Genomic DNA, 24647 nt, shown 5'->3' with positions numbered 1-24647 from the left:
CCTGCTGAGTGGTTATTTGTATCCTGAGCCCAGAGGCAGGATGGATCTTCTGTGCATTTGAACAAGGAGTTGGCATACCATCATGAAAGTGTCTGAACTGCTTTCTAATGAACCCCTGGGTGCAGTAACAGGGAGTCTGGCAGAGGAAGCAGGATGGCAGTGCAGAGAGTTCCTGAAAGAAGTGGATTAATTGCTTTACTTCATGTTCCTTGAAGCAGAAAATGCTTCTAGCCAATCCTTCAGAACAGGGTAGGTAACAGGTCTGTTGAAATCTGCAGTGAGGATTATAAAGGATCTGAGGCAATAGTCACTCTTGCCACTATTTTTTCTCTTAAGTGTAAATGAATCATCTCACGAGGCAAACAGCTGTGTCAGGATTGTAGGAAAGTGTAAATTGCTATCTGTAGTGGTTTATATCTGAACGGCTGTGAAACTAGAAACGTTTCCTTCTGCTCTGGAATTACTATCTGTGCTCAACCAGAATCCCCAGACTGACACAAATTAAATTAATCTGTCTAGTGTCCAAGATGACTGAAGCACAGGACACTGTGTTATTGTCATCTAAATCCATGGTCAGACATCTTCTACGCTAGACATCATCCAAGCTGCAAGAAAAGTTTTCACATTCTCCACAATCAAAAACATATAGAAAAGCACAACCCCGTATTTTATACAATCTAATCTGAAACAACTGACCATCAATAACATCAGGTTATTGATGCAGAAAGCAAGGTGGGGGGGGAAATTCAAGAGAAGTGATGATGGCATAATGATGAAACTTATAGCGATAGCCCTGAATCACCCCCTAGTTTTTAAGAACTTATGTATAACCCCTACCTCTAATACAGGAAAGGAGGATCCTTGTGCCATGTGCCCTGTGGCACACTGCCATCACATCCTAGAGCAGTTTCTGCTCCAGCATTCAGACTGACTGCCCTCTGCACTCCCAAGGAACAGCTCAGTAACACCACAAAATTTCTAGCCTGCTTTTCACCTCTTCAACACTCTGGCAGTCTAGAAGGTGCATGGGGAGATAACCACACTTTGTATGTAGAATCAGGTCAGTAAAGCACCCAACTAAACTTGGCCCAAATCCTTTTACCCCTTTAGATCTAGCACCTTCCTAGGCAGAAGCATGTTCATCTTATGATGTTTGTGGCCTTGAAAGGTCAAGTTTTATGTATGGTTGCCATGGCTGAATCAAAAGATACCTACATAAAAAGCAGTAAGGCCATGTCCTCGTCCTGTAGGAAGAGGAGCTGAATTTTCAATACCTTTTGGACTTACGTGATAGAAGATTTCTGCCATATATATTTCACTAAGTCAGTGGATGAACTTGGGAAGATGCACAGGTTTTCAGTACAAATTTATTTTTAAAACACAAGTCCTGAATAAGGACTAAGTGATAGTTGGAAACAATTGCTCTGAGTTTTAACTTAATTATGCTAATCAATGGTGTAGTGGTCATTTTTGGAGACAAAGAAATCATTAAGAGCTGTGGAGCAAAGAGTGCTGGAAGTTTGAGGATATAGGGTCATTCATACTTGCCAGGCAGAGTAAGACATACAGATAATTATCACCAATGGAGGACTGAAGAGCAGGAGGGATTTCACAGCACGTGCTCTCTGTCAAATTGTGAGCATCTGCTGAAGGGTCATGGTCACCAAGGAGAACATAGTCTCACTAGGATGCCCAGAGAGACCGAGCTTGGAGCTGCATGGTCGGGACAGTGCAGCTAAGGCCACACTTCAGGTCACCGCAGGCCATCAGGAGCCAGCTGTGTGCCCAGAGGAACACTCCAGCCTTCCCGGCTGCTCCCGCCTGCTGCTCCGCCTGCCCCCCCCATGCCAGCACAACCCTTGGTGCAATTGTTCAATCAATTGGCAGAGAATGTCAGGGACAGCTAATCTGGGCCACAGCCAAACCAGAAAAAGAAAGAGAAGAAAAAAAATATTATTAGTTCCCTGCTCCAGTTCACAGCATGGACGTCCAGGCTCTTGTCCCTCCTTAAGTGAAGTGACAGCATGGGGTAAAGGAAGGCTTTGTGTGTCATTTCTGGCTTAGGGCAGCCTAGAGCTTTTGTGAATTTACAGGCTATGATAGCCCAAAGTAGCCACAGGCAAATCTCTTGGCTGTCCAGGATGGTGGCAGAAGAGATTTTTTGAGATAACTTATATAACCCTAAGGATTAAGAAAAGTGTATAATCTTACATTTCAGCAGATATGAGACAGTAAAGGAGGAAGGACTGCTCGCTGACTGGGGAGAACAAAGATGCCTGGGGCCAGACTTTGTACCCTGTGGGAGTCAGCATCATAGAATGGTTTGTGTTGGAAGGGACCTTAAAGTTCCACCTAGTTCCAACCCCCTAGCCACAGGCAGGGACACCTTCCACTAGGTAAGGTTGCTCGAAGCCCCATCCAACCTGGCTTTGAACACTTCCAGGGATGGGGCAGCCACAACTTCTCTGGGCAACTTGTGCCAGTGTCTCACCACCCTCACCATAAAGAATTTTTTCCTAATGTCTAGTCTAAATCTGTCCTCTGGATTAAAGCCATTCCCCCTTGTCCTGCCACCACATGCTCTTGAGCTGCCCAGACAAGCAAGCTCCCACTGACCAAACATGTGAGCTCCCACTGCAGCCCCATGAGCCCACACGGTGCACATCTGAGCTCCTTGTGGAGCTGCTGGGTTGCCCCTGCGTGCTCATGGCATTGAGCTGCAGCCTGGGTCACAAGAACTGGCAGCAATGCAGGTTAGTACCAGCTGGCCCAGCCCTCGCAGCCCATGGCTCAGCTTGGCAGCATTAACACCACCCATGTGCCTAATCTGCTCGCAGGGCACTTTCTGCAGTCATCTGAGCTGCTGTGGCTATGCTTTCAACCGTAGCCGCCTCAGTCCTGGTCAGTCTGCTCAAGGTAGACAATCCCTCCGTGGGGGCTTACACAACTCTAGGATTTGTCTTTATTTGGTTGGTTGCTCCTTGGGTATTTTGCTGCTGGATGTCTGGTTAGTTGGTTGTTTTGGGGGGGTTGGGATGCAAAAAACCTGAGTACTGTGGAATAAATCCCAACTTCCAGACAATCCTTGATCTGGGAATGAAAGGCTTGCAAGCCAGCCAAAAGAGGCTGAACCGAACAGTTGGCAATTATCTGGCTTACGTCTGGAAAACACGGCCAGAAGAGAACATAATAGAACATTTTCCGTGGAAGTAGAGAGGAAGACTAACAAGAGCTTTAAGTAAGAAAGCTACAAAAGCAGACATTCCTGGTTTTAACACACTAAGGAAAGATGAATAGCACTGGGTAAAGAGAATGAGGATATTCTAGCTAGAAGGTGGCTTGCAGATAGGCATATAAACTGAGCCTGTGATTCTCTGGGACTGATCAGACTGAAACTGCAGACACCAGCAACCATCTACAAGTGAGGACCCGCTAGAATCATACTGGGGGCACTTGTTTTGCTAGAGTTTAAGATCAGCTTTGACATCGCCAGCTGTGGTGCTGCAATACAGCTGAGATAATCTAATGATTTGCTGCTGAAAAGGACAACTTCCACCCCTGTTCCCCAAACCTGGGGCAGCAGGGACACCTTCTCTGGTGCTGACATCAATGTTTATCTGGTCTTGAGATCTGGCTCAAGGACAATCAAGCAGACAATAATTCAGTTTTGTCTTTTTTTTTTTTTCCTCTCTGGTAAGGTTAATTTTACAGGGTGGAAGAACACATCCTGTGCTCCACAACAGAAGAACCACAGAGCAGAGAAGGCGAAACAGCTTAAAGGAGGTAACTGAAGCAGTAAGCTAGAAATGGTAAATTGTTTATAATGTAGTAATAAGAAACCTGGAGCTTTTCATTTTCAAGTGGGCTTTAAAGTGACAAATTGTGTGATTACTTCTAGCCTGCACAGTTTGCTGTTTACAGTGATAATGCCTTCTAACTTTTGCTTGTCAGGTGTGGGAGGCTGAATGCCAGAGCTCATATATGCTCTGAAGAATTAGCTGACTTGTTATTTCAAAATTAAATAGTCTTTAACAACTTTAATGTGGAGGCAGATGTTCTATTGATACAATATACTTTCCTTTCCAACCCACACTTAAAGTGATTTCTTAGAGTCCTTTGGCATAGCAGAGAACATAATTTCTGTCATTGGACATGACTATTTAGTGACAGTGTGACAGATGATGGCTTCTGTGTGGACACAAAATCTGTCGTAGTCTATTTTGCAGACTTCCAGACTTGGATCTGGAAACCCCAAACAAACATCCAGCAATGCTGATTGCCAGATACATACAGGGTCCTTGGGGCAGAGAGCTAAGAACTGGGAGACCAGAGAAGAATGTGGTCAGATCTCTGCTCTGGGTATAAATGGTTCTCAGTATGTTTGGGGTAGATGTAAAACAGTATTAGAAAACAGCTGAAAAAAGCATCAAACCATACTAGCTAAAAATAAATAAATAAATAAATGAAGTCAAGCAGGAAGCAAAGATGGAGGTTTTGGAATTTCTTTCTCTTCTCTTTACAAACTCTTAAATCACTACAGAGAAAAATAAATAAAAGAAAAAGTTGCTCCACTACAGTACTGGACTGAAACTAACACTGTGTAATCAGGATAACCCCCTGCTCAGATAATTAATTTCTAACAGGATGGAAAACCATACATGCCTACAGTCCCTTAACAGAGATGGACCATCTTCTCTCTCTGGAGGTGTGATTTGCCTATGGAATACAAAGTCTTGCTAAGAATCAGTGCTCTGTTGTGTGTTCGCAGCATCTGCAGTAAGCATGGAAAAGGATTAAATAAATTAGCAGTAGTTCTGCATTTCACACTGGTAACTTTGCACTGAATTGCTAAGATGAAGCAAGAATATCTTTCAGATAAATAATTTGAGGCAAAAAACAAACCCCTGTATTAACTGTATGCAGATGTGTATAGTGCTAGTGCTGTTTTATAGCTTTATCATTATGTAGAAAATATCAGAGCACCACCTGATATCTGTCAGTACCCAAACTTTTGTTAACCTCCAAATTAGCTCAAAGATGTATGAAATCACAAGATGGCTCAGAGATCCCTGCAGAATAAACACTTGTAGAATATCCTTTTTGTTTATTCGAGCAAGTATTTGTACATGAATTACTGTGTGTTTGTGAAATGCCACAGCTCTGTTTGCTTCTGCTGAGAGGAAATGAATTAACTGAGGCACAGGGCTGAAACATTACACCTTTGAGGATAGGAAGAAGGTAAAATGAATTCTTGACTTAAAAAAAGCTTTAAGTAGTCTCTAGGAGAATTGTATTTCAATTATTTGTTCTATTCCCATTTGAAAATGCTGAATTAAATGAATAACTGCATTTAAAAATTGTATTTTATACAAACACCACCCCACTTCCCCCAAAACATGGATTAGTGGCATCTTTTTTTTAAGTATGTGCTTGTGAGAATTGGAGCCTGACTTCTATATATAGGGAAATACACAGGTTTATAGATGCTTATCTGGATGCAATCTTCAACACCTATTTATTTACCTGACACTCTTAAAAGGAGAAGATTTCTTCCTTATTTTTCTCACACAGGGAATTCTAACCGAAACAACATGAAATTTGGTGCTAAGCAGATAAACATCACTTGCTTATACCTACATGTGAAGGCAACTGTTTGTATCACTCACTGTTGAGTTAGTGTATTTTTCTTTCATCCTAACTGAATTATTATGACTACATTTCAGAATAAAAATAACATAAATAATATATAAAAATACAAAAATACAAAGAAATGTAATAAGTGATCCAGTCAAGCAAGAAATTAAATTACAAGTGGTGTCCTTATTCCTGTGTTTTATGCCAAGAAAGATACAAGCCTTCCCCAGGATTTCTGTAGTTCTGCCTTTTTTTCCCTTCAGTCAGGAAGCACAGATTGTGGTACAAAACTGTAAAGCTCCCCTCTGATGTGACTGTGTATCTATGTGTCATTGTGTTTAAGTGTTGAGATTCATTATACAAGGCTGCCTGGTGCTACAGCAGTGCTCCTAAGTAAAACAACATTTTGAGATTCAGCATCTTGAGAACAGCAAAACAAGAGAAGGAGCTGTAAAGCAAAGTTCTCAGGGAGTCCTTTGGTAAGAACCAGGCTGCACTCAGAGACCATTCCTTGGGTTTATTTCCTGTCAAAATCCCCTGGAAGAAGAGAGTTGTGAATGTCCATGAAAGGAAAGTGGCAAAATTGGGGACTTCTGAGAAAAGGAGGAAATTACATAAATCTTACAAAACAGCCCTTTCATCTAAAGGGAACATCCAAATAAAATGTGGCTCTGACTGGTGACAGAGAAGCAAGGAGTCTGGATGGCTGCCTAGGGTGCCCTGCAAACTAATTCAGTATAACCTGAGTTTTGTCTGGGGGTGAGGGAATTATTCCCACTACTCTTACTGGGAGGCCATTGCAGAACCTCATTGTTTTTCCAATTTCTTTCTCTTCAATATAGTCTTAGGCAGTCTCTGTTTGGTCACAGAAGGAAACCCAGATGAATAAGTCTAAACTGCCAGACCTCTTGACTTGCACTTGATGACAATCATCCCAATCACATTGTACATCTGTCCCCACTCATTCTCCTTAGCTTGACTTAGGAATGACATGGGATTGGTTATGCATGTGCTGGGACTCCCTTTAGCTGGGATAATTTGCAAGGAAAACTTACAGGGCCTTATGCAGTCTTGCCCCTTATTTCTCATTAGAAGGAAAAAGTAAATTCTCTGCCTCCAGGCTGGTTATCTTGCACATATATACACAGATACACGATTTGGTATATACATTTGCCATCCCTGGTTTTTAAATAAATATGATTTTTAGTATTCATTTAAACAACTAGAAAGAATGTGAGAGTGGAAGTGACATCTCAGAGTTATTTATCACCTATTCTGTGCTCTTTTTTTGGTGCATGGGTCAGAACTACATCATATCTATTAAAGCAAATGCAAATTCAAAGCTACAGAGGACAACATTAGATGGAATTATGTAGTTCAAATTTAATGGACAACCCAGAAGAGATTGTGATTGGATTATTAAGCTTCACACTCCTTTATTTCGTGTTTCTTTCCAATTCTTTAGCATCAGTGTAAGCGTCCCTTTGGAAACATGTAACTGTCTTCTGGGAGTTTTAAATATTCGCTTAAATCAATACACTGACAAGGACTGAACAGCTTGACTGAGTGCTGAATTTTCTTGTTTGAAATTCACATCACATACGTGAGAGAACTGGGTAGGAGCTATTACCTGTCACATGTCTATGTGTCCACAAAATCATTAACGGCTTAAGCCCATTAAATAGCCCAGCAGAGCCAGCAAATGTACCAGTGACAGAGAGGGATGTTTGGCATTAAAACCTTCAGCTGTCCTTGTGAGCATACAAGATTTCCCGAAAATGCACTGCAGCCTCAGAAAAGGGTGAAGTTCTACACTGCACAGAGAAGCTAGGCAAACACCAGGGAGGGCTGCAATGGGGAGATGAGATGGGCCAGAGCAGGGAGCCACCCGCCTTCCCTGAGACAACTGTGACACCAGGGTATTTCCCAAGGTCTGTAATGGTAAAAATGAAGGCTTGGCTTATTGTGTATGCAATACTACTACAGGACTTGAGAAGCTTACCCACTGCATCAGTCTTCTAATTTGCAAAGCAAGCTAGTCTACCATTTTCTTTTAGATTCAGCAATTTTCTCTATACTGTTTTGGCAATGCTGTAAGAAGATAAAACTACACTAGACAGTAATCTGTACTGTAAGTGTTTAAAGATAATTCTTATATGCTGCAGGCAAGGTGACACAATTCAGGATAAAAAAAAAAAAGGTTAAAGATATTGTAGACTTCTCAGACAGAGCTCGTGTCCTGAAATTCAGGAGTTTAACAATATACTTCCTTTTATACAAGAAGGTACAACAGTGACCAGCTATTATTAATCCTCCACTAAATCTTCTTGTTTCAGATCTCTTGTTGCATTTCAGCCAGACAGAGTATAATGTTCCTTATGCAGCTGTGCGAGGCTGGGATTGGTTTTGTTCGATTTCACATACTTTAACCTGCAGAGCTCAGGGCAAAAGCCACTGTTTAACTTACATTAAAATTGGTTTTGTGTCTTCTGTTCACATTTTTCTCCCCTTCCCCCTTGCCTCCATAGCCCCCTGCTTAAAGATAGCCTATTGACTACTTGGAGTAATAACTTGAGGGCAAGAAGACAGAATACTCTTAGCATCTCTTCCTATGACAAGGCACTGAGGTCAGATTAAGTCAGAAGCTGTAAAAGATTTGTGTTTGAATGACTGCAGCTGAACGTGTTGAACATTTACTCTCTGTTTCTGGAAGCTCCAACTCTTGCCATGCTGCACTGTGCATTTGCCTCCTCCCACCACCACGAGAAAACAGTGAAACAAAATGTCCTGTCTTCTGGACATACTTATGCTAAGATTCTCCTCACTGCATGTCTGTGGGAGGCTTTGAAAATGAAGGAGCTGAGGAGCCCAAAAGCCTTTGTGGACTGTAAGTTACCAAGTTAAATGAGTCCCAGAAAAACACAGCATGTCAGCACACCTTGCTCAAGGTGAAATGGCAACTCAGCGAGTCAGGTTAAAGAGAAAGAGTAACTTAAGAATACCTGGAGATAATTTTAGAACTGGCAAGACAAAACAGGAGATGGTTCCCTAAGCCTAGGTAAGGGAAAAGACACATGTTTCTACAGGTAACTGAGAAACCTGATTTCTAGTTAAAACTGTATGTAGGGACCCAGTACAGAGGGAGAGAGGATGAAGAACAGGAACAGGGTCCTGTAAAGGAAGCAGGGAAAAGGTACGAGGGGATGTTGGGTTGCCTGACACTTTTTATTAGAAGAAAATAAAGACATTTTGAGAGATTCTTGGCCCAGGTGACTGCAGGGACACTGCTTAGAGTGGGTGCCTGTGAAAGCAGCCTAGATGCATGGACTGCCAAAAACATGTTAAAAGAATAAATAAAAAGTATATGTTTGGAAATCTTTAAGAACAGCCATTCATTCTGAGGGCAGACAGCTGGAGGAAAAATACTTGAATGCAAATATATCAAAATTACAAGGGGGGAAGCAGGTGTTTTACACATTAATGTGGATTCCTGGCCAATCAGTTAGTCTTGCTAGTTGGCATTCCTATTAACCCAGGTTTTGCTACACAACTCATGTTGACATGTAAATCCTTACTTATTCTAATTCAAAATGCACTAAAATGGTGTCCAGACCTGGGGTCTGAACCATAAATTTAAAATCACTTATATGTGAAGACTAAAGCAGCAGCTAATTATCACTACCAAACCTGGAGCTAATTACCAAAAAACGCACAATGAGCTTTTTCCCTCTGGTACCCTCTGCAGCACTGATCTTTCTGATGCCAGTGCAGCCCACAAGAAGCGTGAGAGAAGAGCTGAGCCTTGATGTGTGGCTCAAACTCTATTTGAGGTGTGTCTGGACTATAGAAAAGCAACACAACAGACTGCAGGCTACAGGCCTGGCTTCAGCCTCCTGCACATTGAGTGTGGTCCATTTGAAGCAGTTGCTGGAGGGGTTTCCTGAACTCTATTCAAGATCAGCATCTTCAGTGTCATTGCTTAGTTTTACTGCACTGTGATGGTGTCCCTTCCCCTCTAATTTCCTATAACTCTGCTCAAGTGATAACCACCAGTGATGGTTGTAACGGATGAATCTAGTTGTGATGCTGCATCTAACTCAAAATGAACTTTGGGGAAAAAGAAAACAACACAATACTCAAGGGCTAATTTGAACATCTACCCATCTAACCACAGTATTGGTGAAGGTCTGATTCAAGCCAAGTTTGGAGGAAACTAGCATCTGTAGACAGTATGAAAACATAATTATGAGTCAATTATCTTACTCCATAAATAGTGGACAGCCCAGGTCCCACTGACCTCTCCCGCACAGCAGCAAGCTGCACGCCAGGATCTCTCCTTGAGTAGGGACACTTCTCAAGGTTACTCCTTGATGTTGAGAGAGTCCTTATTGCATCAGATACTTGGTAAGTCAACTGAGAATAAGTGCACTGAAACTTTGAAATCCTAGCTAAGTGATAACAAAGGCTTGATTCTACACATATAATCCTTTAGACATGAACTGTTGACCTAAGTCTGAATCCAGCTGCACTTAAACTCCTCTCTGAGAAGGAGCTGAGAATGCAAGGGAGTCCTTTCTCAACCTCATGGCACAATGGGAGGGTCTACCTGACAGATTTGTCTGACCCTGTCCTCTATACAGTAAATAATCAAGTGTACCTTGCCACTGAGTCTTGTTAAACCACTGTCGCATTTACCATTAAACTTTGCTAAATTGCTGTTTTATATCAATAAGCATATTGGTATTTCTGTCTTACGAATGAAGTGCATCACTCCATCAACAACATGTACGTAGTACAGAAAAGAGGTTTGCTTCCTTAGGGAAGCGATTGTACAGGCTCTGTACAGGTGGACCCTCATAGACCAAAATAATATTTGTGGTTGAGAAAAAGACTAATGATCACAGCAGGATCCATATCCAAAAGTTAAAATCTCACAGCTGGCAAGAGAGAAAAAAAAAAAAAAAAAGAAGAAATTAAAAAGGCTCTCAAAAAACTGCTGCTATGTCATCATTCTTTAACAGCCAGGATCTCACAATGTCATCAAGCAGCAAACTAACAATAAATGTCCCCACAAAGCTTCAATAAGGCAGATATCATTCTCTCCATCTCTCCTGATGGAGCTGTTCCATTTTTTATACATATTTAAATATTCATTTGACAAGAGGGAGAGACTGACAGTAGCTCAGTACTGAAGATAGTCGCAAGGGATCTCTCAGACCCAGATTCAAGCTCTCTCACAGAATAATACAAAGTATTTCTCTAGGGTTTGCATCAGGATTTTTTAATCTGTTCCAGGACACATTGCTGGTCAAGAACAGAGAGAAAGGAGAAGACTTGCTCTGGGACAGCGCATAGTCCAGTTATAGAGCATTCAGTTGGGAAGTGAAGGAGATGCTCTTAACCTGAGTGCCTTAACTAATGGCTGTTGAAGTAAAGTTCCCTCAAGCTTTCCCAATGCCTTCATCACTCCATGGGAAAAAAAGAAAGTCACCCTGGCCTGGAAAGGATCCCTACCATCTAAGCCAAATTCTATGAAACCTTTTAAGAGGTTAGAATTTTTTTGATGGAAACCATTCTACTGAAAAGTTCCCAACCAGCTTTATTTAAAATAGTGCTGGCTGTAATTGCTCAACCAAGATAGAGTTCAAACCCTCATGATGGCACATAGCATCTTCAGAGTTCAACAGATCAATAAATTCTTTGTTATTTAAGTGAAGACCACCATCGTGAGACCTCACTTGGAGTATTGTGTACAGTTCTGGTGTCCTCAACATAAAAAGGACATGGAGCTGTTGGAGCAAGTCCAGAGGAGGGCCACGAGGATGATAAGAGGGCTGGAGCACTTCCCTTAAGAAGACAGGCTGAGAAAGTTGGGGCTGTTCAGCCTGGAGAAGAGAAGGCTGCATGGAGATCTCATAGCAGCCTTCCAGTATCTGAAGGGGGCCTACAAGGATGCTGGGGAGGGACTCTTCATTACAGACTGTAGTGGTAGGACAAGGGGTAATGGGTTCAAACTTAAACAGGTGAACTTTAGGTTAGATCTAAGGAAGAAGTTCTTTACAGTGAGGGTGGTGAGGCACTGGAATGGGTTGCCCAAGGAAGTTGTGAATGCTCCAACCCTGGCGGTGTTCAAGGCCAGGGTGGACATTTCTGCCAGGTTGGACAGAGCCTTGGGCGACATGGTTTAGTGTGAGGTGTCCGTGCCCATGGCAGGGGGGTTGGAAGTAGATGATCTTAAGGTCCTTTCCAACCCAAACCATTCTATGATTCTGTGATTACTAAACAATTTCTTTTTGTTGAAACTCTGTTGATAATGCAGCCAAGACAGCCATTTTTCAAGAGAACTTTCTGTATCAGCACCAGATGCAGCTGATGGTTTTGAACTGACTAATAGATCCTGTGTTAATAGTCTTCCCTGGTTAATTCTTTTGCTCTGTTTTAGGAAGGAGAAAAGAAGAGTAGCTTGGCTTGCTCTAGTCCCCAAGCTATATTAGTTAAACTAACAGCACAACACTGCATGTGAGTGCTTTATCAAGGCTTATATAAGTTTGATTTGCCCTTGTAAATGTAAAGTAGCTTCCATTTTTTAAAACTAACTCAATTTAACTCTATATCTGCACACCAATTTAGTTTAGATGTATGCCACTTTTCTGTTTAGGAATTGGAATTCACTGGATTAGCAGAGTAGAGCTCTGACACAGACAGAAAAAGAGATGAAGACTGAAAAGTAGGAAAAGAAAAATAAGCTAGTAAGAGAGTGGAGAGATAACAAGAAAATGGATGGAAAGTTATTGCAAGACAGCTGGTAATCTTTTCAGTAAAACACTGCTGGCCAGTCACAGACAGAAAAATGTGGCAGAGGAAATGTAGGAAGAGACAGTTACAGAATCAAGAAGCAAAGCAACACACCCAGGGATCTGAATTGCTGAAAAACTGGCAAATAAATCCCAGATTTTGATAGAAAAGTAAAAAAAAAAAGAAAGAAAGAAAAAAAAAAGTTGAAAATCAGCCTGGAAGCTATTACTGTGGGCCGTAAGCATGTTCCACTAGTTTCAAGTCCTGATTCAGGAAGGACCTGACTACACATTAGAGTTATCTAGGCACTTCAAAGGCTCCAGCAACTTCTACTTTCTTCTTCTTGGTTTTCTCAGAGAGTCACACCTCTTTAGCTATGTCAGTACAATGTTTTCACAAGCTTTGCAATGGACTCTGCTAGGAATTAAAATAACCTCCAATGTCCTGGAATTACTTTGTGCTGTCTTGTGACTTTATTTCCAAAGCTGTGTGTTTGTATACTACACTACTTTCAGTTCTTCATGCCCATGTACAGAGAGGTATGCTGTCCTTCTCCATCAGTAAGCCTAGCATGCCAATGTATTTGTGCTGGTTTAGGTGAAGAACATAGTAGTAACTGCACAAGAGGTTTAGGTCAGAGGTTGGAACTTTGCTGTGTGAAAGATCTAGAGGCTTGACCTCAGACAAAAAAAGCATATTAACTAGATGATGAGCTTTTAGTTTAGAAGAGCAACTTAGAACTATGAAGGGCTTTTTTGCTTCATACCACTCACACAGGCTTGACAGAGAGGTCAAGAAATTCTTACCAAAATTATGCAACAAACAAATGTCTAAAAAGCTCTAGTATGCCTTGTTGTCTTTTTAAGAGAAGAGTGCTGAGGGGGATGATCAGCTTTTGAACAGGATGAAATATTTTCTCATGAACTATAAATAAATTGCATTTGGATCATTGAAAGTAGAACATATTTTGGTGAAAGTAGGAGAAACTAAGCACAGCAAAAAACTAGTTACTAAGGTTCTCATGATCTAAAAAACTCATTAGTCCCCTTTTTTGTCAGACAGCATCTTAAAGATACCATCCACATTAGCCGGAGACTACACTGAAGACACCACACCAGTTTCTTACAGCCATCTAAGAACCCATCCTACTTCTGTAGTCAGAGGAAGGTGGATCAGGCTCCATCTTTCTATTTGCATGGAATTCAAGCTCTTGAGCTGCAGAGATTTTTGGCCATCTCCTTGCATGGGGGGATCCCAGGGGTGCCTGCCACTGCCAGCTCCCTCTCTGTCTAGCTCAGGAGCTGGCAGTCTTATCACAGTTTCTGTGGCACACTGAGCTGTATATTTAGGTTACTTACTGTCTTCACTCTCTTCTCTTCTACCTGCCTGTCTGGCAACAAAATAAAAATACTGAAGCAGCATAAAGGTAAAATTAATCACAGCATGTGTTTTCTATGGTATCACCTCCATCCTTATCCCTTACATCTTCAGGACACACAAAACTGGTTCTTAAGCAAACTGAATCAAAACTAACTCAGGTGACTCATAGAAAGCTACAGATCCCAAAGAGCTGGAGAGTAACTAAATTCTAATTATATCAAGAAGTTCAGAAATGTGGACTTCACTCTTTTTTCATTATTTTGATAATTTTTTAATAGGGACAAAAATAATCTAAGCTCACATCTAGCCCTACGGTGCTTCTTTAAAGTTTAAAAAGCAATAAGATAATAAAGAATGCAAATATTTAGACAGCTGCTCACATAGAGATGCTGTTTGAAGTAACAATTCTCTCTCCTCCTCTGCTGCAGCTGGGCTGCTTTTAATTATTAGCAAGGGAAACAACAGGTTCAGTAAACGTGGATGCAAGTTAATTTTCACCATCAATTGACTTCTGCAACTTTCACACCAACACTAGATTTGAGAACATGGACAAGTTTATGCTAATGATGATTAAGATTACTGCTGTAATTCTGAATATTAAATAGAGCATAGGGATAGTATGAAGGGTGCTTTAGGATCACAATCATGAGGACTGTCACAAAACAGTACTTTAAAACTTAACGTTCAATCCCCAGCTTTCACACACACCCCAGTGGCCTTAGACAAGGACATGTGATTTACAACCACTCAGACAGAGATTTCTGGTCCCCTTTCCCAAAAGACTGCCAATAGCAACTCAGTTTGAACATAAGGCAGAACAACTGCGCTTAGGGGCATGAGACCCCATCAAATGCACGGAGAGATGGCAGAAGCTGCAAATGGAGCTTGCTACTCTGCTGCTGCCTGACCTGCCCCAGGAGCAGAGGGACTCGTGTACAGATCTGCCTTTAGAGCAGAAGAGAAAATAAGAAGCAACATGTCAATATCCATCTGAGGCTTAAATCTAAAGGATCATTTCCACCTTTTCTGCTACATGTGAGATGAAAACCTGTTACATACCTTACTGTTCAGCAGACTACGGTCAACCAAGAGAGGATGGCAAAGAGAGTGACATACACAGATAGATGTGTACCTGCAGTCAATCACTTACTTTGGGTTTCCGGCCCCTGGCTTCTTTCTCCGGAATATGTTGAGGAAAGTGTTGGACTTGCAAGGTGCCTTGCCATCCCCGACATGCATACGCACCACATCTGAGGTGGTGAAGGCACTGCGGACGTTCCTCTCAGGCTTGGCTATGATGATATACATCTTAGGAGTGAACATGCACCCCAGTGCCACTGTCACGCTCAGGCTCACTGCAAAACAGGTGGTGATGATCTTGTAGTTGCTCCCAAAATAGATAGGCACAAAGGCCAGCCAGATGATGCAAGTGGTGTACATGGTGAATGCAATGTACTTGGCCTCATTGAAATTGGCAGGCACATTGCGAGTCTTGAAGGCATAGTACGTGCAGCTCATGATGAGGAGTCCATTGTAGCCCACAGGAGCCACGACACCTAGGTTGCTGGTGTTGCAGATAAGGTAAACTTCCTTAATGCTGGGGTAGGAAAGGATGGGCATCGGGGGCTCCAGAATGATCAGCGTGATCACCAGTGTCAGCTGCACGCTGATCAAAATGGAGGCAATGACCACTTGAGCCCATGCGCTCATGAAACGTGGCTTGCGGGTACAGATCTTCTTTTTGCTGCCTGCCAGGATGCGGGCGATGCGGTTGGTTTTGGTCACAAGGGCAGAATAGCACATGGCAGAGGACAGACCCACCAGAAGGCGCTGGAGGTAGCAGGATGTTGTGGTGGGTTTAGCTATAAGAGTGAAAGGGCAGACATAACCCAGAAAGATGCCAGCAAGGATAATGTAGCAGAGCTCCCGGCTGGAGGATTTGACAACAGGGGTGTCCCTGTAGAGCACAAAGATAAGGGTGACAAACATGGTGACCAGGATCCCCAGACAGGAGAAGACCACAGCCACAATTGACTCTATATTGCTCCACTGGAGGTACTTTACAGGGATGGGTTCACAGCCTGCAGTGTACAGAAAAGAAACAGAGTGTTAGAAAGGTAGCTGCTTGAAGAAATAACTTTTTTCCTGGCTCCTAATACAATCCAAACATTAGTTTATGCCTATGTGCCATGGATTATTAAAACCATTTTACAACGGAGTGAACTTCAGCATGGAGAAGTTTAGGTGAAATACATTCAGAAAACAGCCATTGGTTTTGTGTGTCCCAAATGTTTGCTTATTGTCCTATGAAGGGAAATTAGATTGGGAAAATTTTTTCATAATTTTTCTGGAGAAACCTGCTGACAAGCCCAGCATAGCAAAGGCAGAGCTGGGAACAGAACCCAGACAAACAGCACTATCCCTTCATTTCAAAGGGAAAGGATTGTTACAAATCAGAATGGGTCACTTTTTGACCTCTTCAGACTAACTTATTTTAATCTTCATCAAGATCACTGTAACTCTCCTTTATGACTAGTGCAGATGTGCGAAAGTATGCATATTCTTTCACACTTGAGTTAAAAGAGTCTCTGGCTACCTTCCTCAAGGTGCTGAAGATGTAACAACAGCAATAAACATTACAGAGAAAATAAAATCTTCTGTGTTAATAGGATATTATGGTTGTGAAACTGAAAACCTCAATTCTGGCATTTCCTGATTTCTGTTCTTGACTTAATAGTGCCAAAATGCTTTTAACATGTTTCTGTATCCCAAGATAAGTATCCACAGGGCCTTTTCTACTTTTTGTTTCTGTCCTACTCCAGTTTCCCTTGGATCCAGCTCCCCTTTTGTGCCTCTACCCCACCTCTCAAGTATCTTTGCCCCCAGGCCCTCTCTATCCTCATCCCAGTTCCCCTTCCAGTTCAGGTTTTCCCTAGCCATTCACCTCTCCACGCACATGTCTCCATTACTAACACTGTTGGTTGCAGTAACCAACTCCTATGAACTAAAAGCTTCCAAGGCCCATAGTTCTTCCGAGGCCCACAGTTTTGCTCAATGTATATGAGTCTTCCAAAGGGTGATATAAAATTACCATCTGATACCTCCACCGAAGTCTAAAGTCCTTCCTTCCAAACAATAGAGAAGTAAGCAGAGATATGGATCAGAGTTGAATAGTTTTACTGTAACCTCATTTTGAGAAATAGAAAAAAAAAAGTTTCATGTTTAAATTAAAAAAAAATAATAATAAATCAGCCTGAGGCAAAGTCCTGGCGTGGAAAGATTCTGCTAAAACTTTTAATGTCTGCCAATGTCATATGAGCTGAAAAAAAAAGTCTTCTAATTCTGTACCCTTTGTCTCTAAGAGTACTGGGCTGACTTAGCTGTAGGTAATGATGTTACAGTTACTTGAAACATCAAAAACAATAGAAATGATAGTATGTGTACCTAGAGGTCTTATTTTATACAGAAAATCCGTTCTATTTTGCACAAAGTGGTTTGTTCAAGACTCAGATAGGTGAGAACACTTGTTCTTCCAACCACTATTTTTATGCTGAAGTATAAAGGAAAAGCTTTTTATTAGAAGTGGGAAGCTCTGGTCATTGGCTTCTTCTTTGATTCAATAAAAGACTAAGAATTGGAAGCTTCTGTTCATTGATTAATACATGCAAAGCTCTTCTTAAACAAGGAGAGCTGGAAGGTTAAGTTTAAATGTGGGCTTTAAGCTTAGCAGCATCAAGCCACACTCATTATTCCATCTTAACTTATATTTTCAGACCCTTAGCCCTTATTCAGCATGGTAATTAAGCCTATTGATTGCTCTAAGCTTATCCTGTGTAAGGTCTCAGTAATCTGGTTCATGAAGTCAGTGTAATTCTTGTGCACCAGCAAACCCCAAGAGCCAGATATGCTACAAACACTGCAAAAAGCTGCCTGCTCTGCTTGTATCAGCAAACAGTTGTTGGTTGTCAGCACCTGTGAAGGTGGGTCATTTCCCTGCCAGGAGAAAGTGGGCTAGGGAATCTTGCTGAGACTGGGGGAGGATACCTAGGAAATGGTGTACTTACAGGTTTTTAAAAAACAACAATCAACAAAACCCACAAAAATTCCCTCCCCCCAAACCCACAACTCACTCAAACCTGAAGAAATCAGAGGACTAGTGTCAAAAGCTTCACAGTTAAAAGTTTCTAGTAAAAAACTGTTTTGTAGCTTTCACCTACTATTTCTCCTGCACTTCAACCATAAATCATTTCCTAGAACAGCTAATCAATTTTTTAATTATATTCATACTGCAAGGCCAGTAAGACAATCCAGGATGCTTTCTGAGGTCATTAACACATCCCAGGTAACTGATGACCCCAAACCTTTATGATTCATTTCATAATAACTCTATAAAACTTCCTGTCTTATATTGGTTTATTGCTCATTTAAGATGATTTCTGTAAACTGGGTTTACTAGTTTGACATTCATTCTTCTTACATTAGAGTCTGATATTATAAAAGATAGCTCTTCTTCTTGGCACAAGGCCTTAAGGTACTGGTTTTAGTGTCTAATTGTCAGGTCAGTCTTTTGTCATCTGTGGTGAGAAATCCTTTGTGCCTGCTGACTCCAATTCACTGAACAAATATTTAGGAGAAGCAATCTTAAAAAAATTGTACATTTAAAAATAAAACTTAAATGTCAGGAAAAGATTTATTTTCTCTGATTTCAAATGGAGAGAATGAGCATCTTGAAAAGCATGTCTTAGGAAATGGGTTAGAATGTGTGTGCTTTGCATGTCTTAAAGGGACTAAGGATTTTAAAGCCTCCATCTGTGATGGAAATTGGGACTGTATAAAACTGCATACATGTTTAGCATTTAAGATTTAAGGCAAAGGGAAAAACAATCCGAAATGTGAGATGTTAACGTCTGTGTCTAGATGCTATGGTGACTGGCAGGATACGAAAACAACACACAAAAGCAAGCTATAACAACACATTTGATGGGAGAAATACTGGCAAGAGAAGAGAATTCCAAATTAAATGGTACTGATGGTGACTCCCACAAATTTCAAGAGCTGGAGTTTATCAAGCTCAATCTCCCTTTTCTAAAGATTAGGATGATACCAGCTTTGTTTCACAAATTTGTACTTTGCACTGCATTGCAGGTAAATGAATTGCAGGGGTTAAAAAAAGAAGTTTTTTCCTCACTAAGACAGAATGAAGAAACTGTGCAGGAGCAGACTACCATTTTGATGTTCTCTAGGAAATCAGTTGATGGCTATGCTGTCATTTGGCTGATGCTGCTGTGATTTTAGAACAGCAGTAGTCCAGTCTCCTTGCTGAGAAGAAACACAAATCAGCAGGTCATCTACTGATTTCATTAAAAGTTAATAGATTGCAACATGCCCCTGAGATTTTTTCCTGCACTGATGCTTTCCTCAACTCTTTTCAGCAGTGCCTGTCATTTTGACATGCCCCCTTTTGAGCTATTTTGGGCAGCTGGTAGCAGTGAACAATATTTGCTCAAGTGCACATTGATCTCTCACTATGTTCTTGTTCTGCTTTATTGATTAAAAAGAGGTACCAGTTTTCTTCTCTGAATAGCGATACAAACAATACCATGAACCTTCAAGACTAACAGAATCTGGTGGTCTAGGGATATCTGCTTTAAAATTAGCAGACACTGGTGTACTAGGAGGTGGGAATTTAATATGAGCTTTCCCAATGGTAAGGACATTTATGAAGGGTGCTGTGGATTTTCTGGTGTCTATTAAGACATTTTTGTCCTTAATTGGGGCCCTTACAGAAGGTATTTTTCAAGAACTCCTCTTCCTACAATCCACTTACACAGAACTTGAAGGAACTGAATGATCACTGAAATTTCTGTATCTTGACAAATCTGTTTGAAGTAGGTTCAGTTTCACACCATGGAGAAAAGGAAGGGGCCAGGCTGTGGTGAGAAGTATGGGATACAGACAGATAAGCAAACATATCTGGGACATGACCATACCTTATCTTCCATAGAAACCAAAATAGACAACGGGTCAAGTTTCCCAGTTTGTTGTGATTAATACTATATTTTTATCTGGAGAAATGTCCAACTTTCCCCCTCAAAATAAATCCTCTGAAAGCTCACTTGGCTTCAGTGGCTATCTTAACAGTATCTCTTGGAACTATTTAATCAAGGTTTGAGTACTTCCTTTACGTGTTAAAATGCTGCAGCAACATCAAGTTGCCAGCCAGTCATGGTAAAGGACAAAGATGGGATAAGTTGCAAATTTGATCTTCAGCTAGGTAGTCAGATTGTTTTTCCAGCTAGAATGGTGCTCTGCTGAACACTGGCAGCCAGATTTGCAGACACAATATGGGGCAGAGGTGCTAGTGGTCTTTTACAGTGACAAAAAACAAAGCCCGAGGTCAAGGTGGTGCTTCTCAGTGCATTAATTCTATTTTCTCGGGCTAATGGTTACTGCAAAGCCCAGGGCAGGTGTGGAGGTTGACCTTGATAGGTACAAAATAACAGGAAGATGCCATGGCATGCAACTTATTCAAAGCATATACATAGTAGAGATCATTTCTAGCCTTTTCCCTTTCTTCTACCAGCCTTTCTTAGGATTTTGTTGACAGTATTCTTGCTGGTGGGTGCAGTGAGAATGACCTTTATACCAAACAAAGTCTGGCAGTCAGTTACTGAATGGCCTGAAATCCCAGATGAAGTATTACTAATTGCATAGTAGGAAAAAGTATCAAGTCAATCTTAGAAGGATGTACTGAGCTCTTGCGATAATCACTCATAAAATTGCAGCAAATGCTGCTGAATTCATTAATAGTCTTAACAGCTTTATCAACGCTTATGCTAAATGAAGGTGAGGAACAGACAGACTATGTCATTTCATATTGGTAGAAATTTTTTTGTCTTTATTGTCACTCTTGTTGAACTAAGCAAAAAGATATAGAGCATTTCCTACACGCTAAACTGCATTGGGGTGTGTGTTTAAGCATACACCTTTATTATCTTTCCATGCTGTCACCTTACTCTCCACCACACACTGTTCTTCTTGTGCCCTTAAAATGGGAATGCACATCCCTACCTGCCAGGTCAGCATTCGGCCACCAGCCAAGCTCACAGGCTTTACATGTGAATTCATCCTGAACAAATTCATTCTCCTTGCAAGCAGTGCAAATCCAGCAGCAGCTCACTTCTCCTTTCCTGATCACCTGTAATGGAAAATAAATCCTCAGCTACATCTGTAAAACAACATAGAAGCCCCTCCCCCCAGCAAACAGATACCACCTGCGTTATTTAAAATATGACAGGAATCCTGTGTACAACACATTTCAAACAACAAGAAAACATAAAGCTTGATTCTGTGTCTACTCCTGTATATGAATTTTGAATTTTAAAATTTGTGCTTAGGAGTTCAAGGATAATCTCTAGGGACAACTCTGTTTTGTTCTGGGGGCACAGCTGAGTTGAAAGTACAAAACCATTTTCCCTCTGGTACGGAGGCGTGGTGGATGTTATATTTTCAATCAAACTTGAGAAGAGGCTTAATCTGAGAAATGGTTCAGGTCAGGACAAGTAGTTCAGCCCACACTTAATATATATCGCATAGTAAAAAGCAGTAAACAAAGTCAAAGGTTAGAACAAAGAGTGATTCATGCATATATATAGTATATATATATACACAAGCACATGCACACACACATAAATTCCAGTTTACATGTAAGTCTCTTTGGGACTCATTACACTAGTGTAAATAGAAATTCAAATAAGGACAAATTAAAACATACACTGCTAAAAGGACCTAATGGGTCCTACTGGAAAATAAAACAAATATGTGGTGACCAAAAGCATGCTTGGAACAGCTCTTTTGGAGACAAATGTCTCTGAAAGCTGTATTTTATTCTGCTGTGAAAGCTGCTGAGTGTAATGTTGAAAAAATGGTTTCCTTGTCTTGACTCCTAGTTTCATTATGCTGAAGCTGACAGAAAGATTAAGGATATCTTGAGCTCTTGGAGCAATGAAGTCTGGCTCAGTTTGCCAAAAAGGAGGAATCTAGCAATCTCTCCAGGATCTTCCTGTCCCTCTATATGCAGAGTGCAGTAATGAAATACAAAATGTTTATTCTATTGAATGCTGGCTTTGTGCGCTTTTTTTGTTAACATTTCCTCCTGCAGTCTGTGGAGAGAGTCCAATAGACTTCAATGGGAGCTGAAGCTGGCATTTTGTATGCATGGTGTTTACATATACACACATACACAAACTGCACAATCTCAAAAACACAGAAAAGATGTTTTGGAGGGTAGTAAATACTGATATTTTTTGGAGTATGTCACTTTGTCTTTGCCAAATCATCAATCATTTATTGACTAGAGTAACAATGTAAAATTAAAATGCTGCAAATGTGTTTATTAAATGAATTTAGGAAGGAAGGTCTACTCTAAGGTAATTTTCCTGAATGGGCTTTTTGCCATTTTAAACTTAGTGCATCCATACCATTTTGACAGTGGTGGAACATGTCTTTATGTCATCCAAACATTGCAGGTGGCAAATTATTTGTTGCCTGATAAAAGTGCTACTGTTTGGTAAACATAAAGTGATTTCATTTGTGTTTCCATACCTCCTGTTGTGAACATGAGATACAAATAAGCTTTTTTTTTTTTCTCTTGTAGGTGTTACTGCTGGAACAAAATACCAGGTTCCCATGGGTCATGTTATTTTCAGGATCAGCCCCCAAGTGCATCACAGCCACTGAGTGTTGTAGGCAACGACTAAGTGAAAATCTTGTTGTTTCTTGCATAAGGTGAAATTCTAATCCTGTCACACTACAAGATTCTGCATCATTACAAAGGTCAATTACAGAAAACATGGGTCTGTATATGACATTGTAAGAGTATGATGTTAAACTAGAAGCCTTTCTATACTTCATAGTTTCCTGAAGGAAAGGAAGCCCTATCCCTTTGCTTGAAAGAAGCTTGCTTGATTTTTGCAGAAAAAACCCCCCACTGCTTGGTTATTCACATTTTTATAGCAAAAAGTAAGTGTCTGTGGCACACCTTAATCTGGCCCTTCAAGCAAGGCTCGCTGCACACGGATCGGACCATTCCACTCTTGTTCATCTGAATCCTGTAGTCGTCAATGTTGAGCACACCCTCGTGCCAGGTCCCAATGAGGACATAGTCATAGCGGTTGGGCTCTATGTATTGCAGGTTCATGATGTCATACCTGCAAGGGAAAAAAGAGAAAGTGAGTCACTGCCCTGCATCATGAAGGATAAAAAATTACCTTGCCATTCTCCTTCTGCCTCCTTAAATATTCATGTCATTCCTTAACACCAGGGAGTAGAGTTTCACAGAAACACCAAATACTGTAGGATTCGCAGCAGAATCACAGGAGATGACAGCTCTGATTGCCATGCAATTACTGATGGCCTGCCCTGCTTATGTAAAACTGTGGCAAAAAGTTGTGTATCCTGGAAGAACTGCACATCAAAGAAAACAAGCTGTGCTAAAGACGCTAAAGGTGCTGTCTGGATGGTGTGTTTTTCAGCCATTTTTCAAGATGTCTTTAACATTCGCTTGGTGTCTATGTACAGGTTGGTTACAGCATGGCCGCTGCTGGGTTCTCTAAAGTAACCAGTAGAAATACTCAAACTAAGTGAACTGGTATGTCATAAGTTAAGTGTAAGCACTAATTCAACTACTTATATTACCCAGATCACTGATACTGTCTGGAAAAGTTAGCAGATAAGGCACAAAATTTACTTCTTCACCCTAGGTAAGTAGGAGAGGACTTCCCAAGGTCAATGTAAAGGAAGGATAAAACACTGCTACAATAAACATTCAGCTTCCCTGCCTCCATCATTCCCTTCCATGTGTTGGACCTGATGTGTGCAAATCCCTTACTGCTAATTGTTTGTTCTTTAACCCACAGAATGTGACTTGTGCAAAGCAGTGATTACCTGTGGTGATTTCTTAATATGAAATAAGCAAGAATGGGAGAAAGAATATTGGAGAATACACAAAGACAAAGAACCACAAAAGAGGCTGGACCTACAGACTGGCCTCTTAAGATGAGAAAAGGATAAGTTTTGTTTAAAAAGGATAAGTGAAACAGGGCTAAGAACCAGAAACTAGCACTGGAACCAAAAATCATAAAGCATCTTCTGTTTCTCAAGCCTGAGAGTTACTGCCTTGTTTTTCTCTACTGGATTGTCTCAGTCTCTGGGGAAAAAAATCTTTTGTTTGTTATGAGTGTTGCTAATCTGTATCTGCTCTAGGAATGAAAGGTAAGCAAAGTAGGAGGCATAAATAAAACTGGGATGCTTGGTTGTGAGAAAAGAGAGACGTATTTGTTTCTTTTCCCTTCTGAGGTTCAAACATGCAAAATTCAAACTCTCTTTACACTTCATAGAGGAAAATGTGCTAGAATTAATCCCTATATGTCTCTTTTTCCTAAATGAGCCGTTGGGATTTCTCTAGTTAAAATGATTTAAAGAACTGCATGTTTACAGCATGTCTTTAGACCTCAATCTTGCAGATATGCATACTCGGACAATGTCAGTACCACCGCAGAGCTTCACTGAATCACATGGGAAAAGCGGCTCTTGCTACTGAGTTCAATGAGGCTCATCAAGCAGAAGGCAGCTCAATTGGTTGGCAATCCACTACTAACTGATCAATTGCTTAGAAAAGGGGTAAAAATCAAATTCACTAGGAAAAAATTCCTTCTCATATCCCAGTTCTGGAAAAGAAAGAACATAAAAAAAGGAATATTTGTTTCAAGATTGTGAAGAACCAGGACAGCAAGAAGCAATAAGAGCCAGGCACTTTATAATGTAGACTCAGGAGACAG

At 40.9% G+C, this 24647-nt stretch overlaps 1 protein-coding gene across 1 annotated transcript in view; it reads right to left on the bottom strand.

Moving 5' to 3' along the window:
• The window catches only part of GRM1 (glutamate receptor, metabotropic 1), a 136017-nt gene that overhangs the window by 11585 nt on the left and 99785 nt on the right, over window positions 1–24647 (bottom strand). The window contains exons 6-8 of the mRNA XM_010013605.1: window positions 22850–23018; window positions 20881–21007; window positions 14960–15890 (exon numbers count right to left, since the gene is read on the bottom strand). Of these exons, the coding sequence (XP_010011907.1) occupies window positions 14960–15890; window positions 20881–21007; window positions 22850–23018 (1227 nt within the window). The remainder of the gene's footprint in view (window positions 1–14959; window positions 15891–20880; window positions 21008–22849; window positions 23019–24647) is intronic.

This window comes from Nestor notabilis, unplaced genomic scaffold (assembly GCF_000696875.1).
Source record: "Nestor notabilis isolate BGI_N333 unplaced genomic scaffold, ASM69687v1 scaffold13094, whole genome shotgun sequence".
Classification (NCBI taxonomy): Eukaryota; Metazoa; Chordata; class Aves; order Psittaciformes; family Psittacidae; genus Nestor; species Nestor notabilis.
This window is presented reverse-complemented; position numbering and strand designations above follow the sequence as displayed.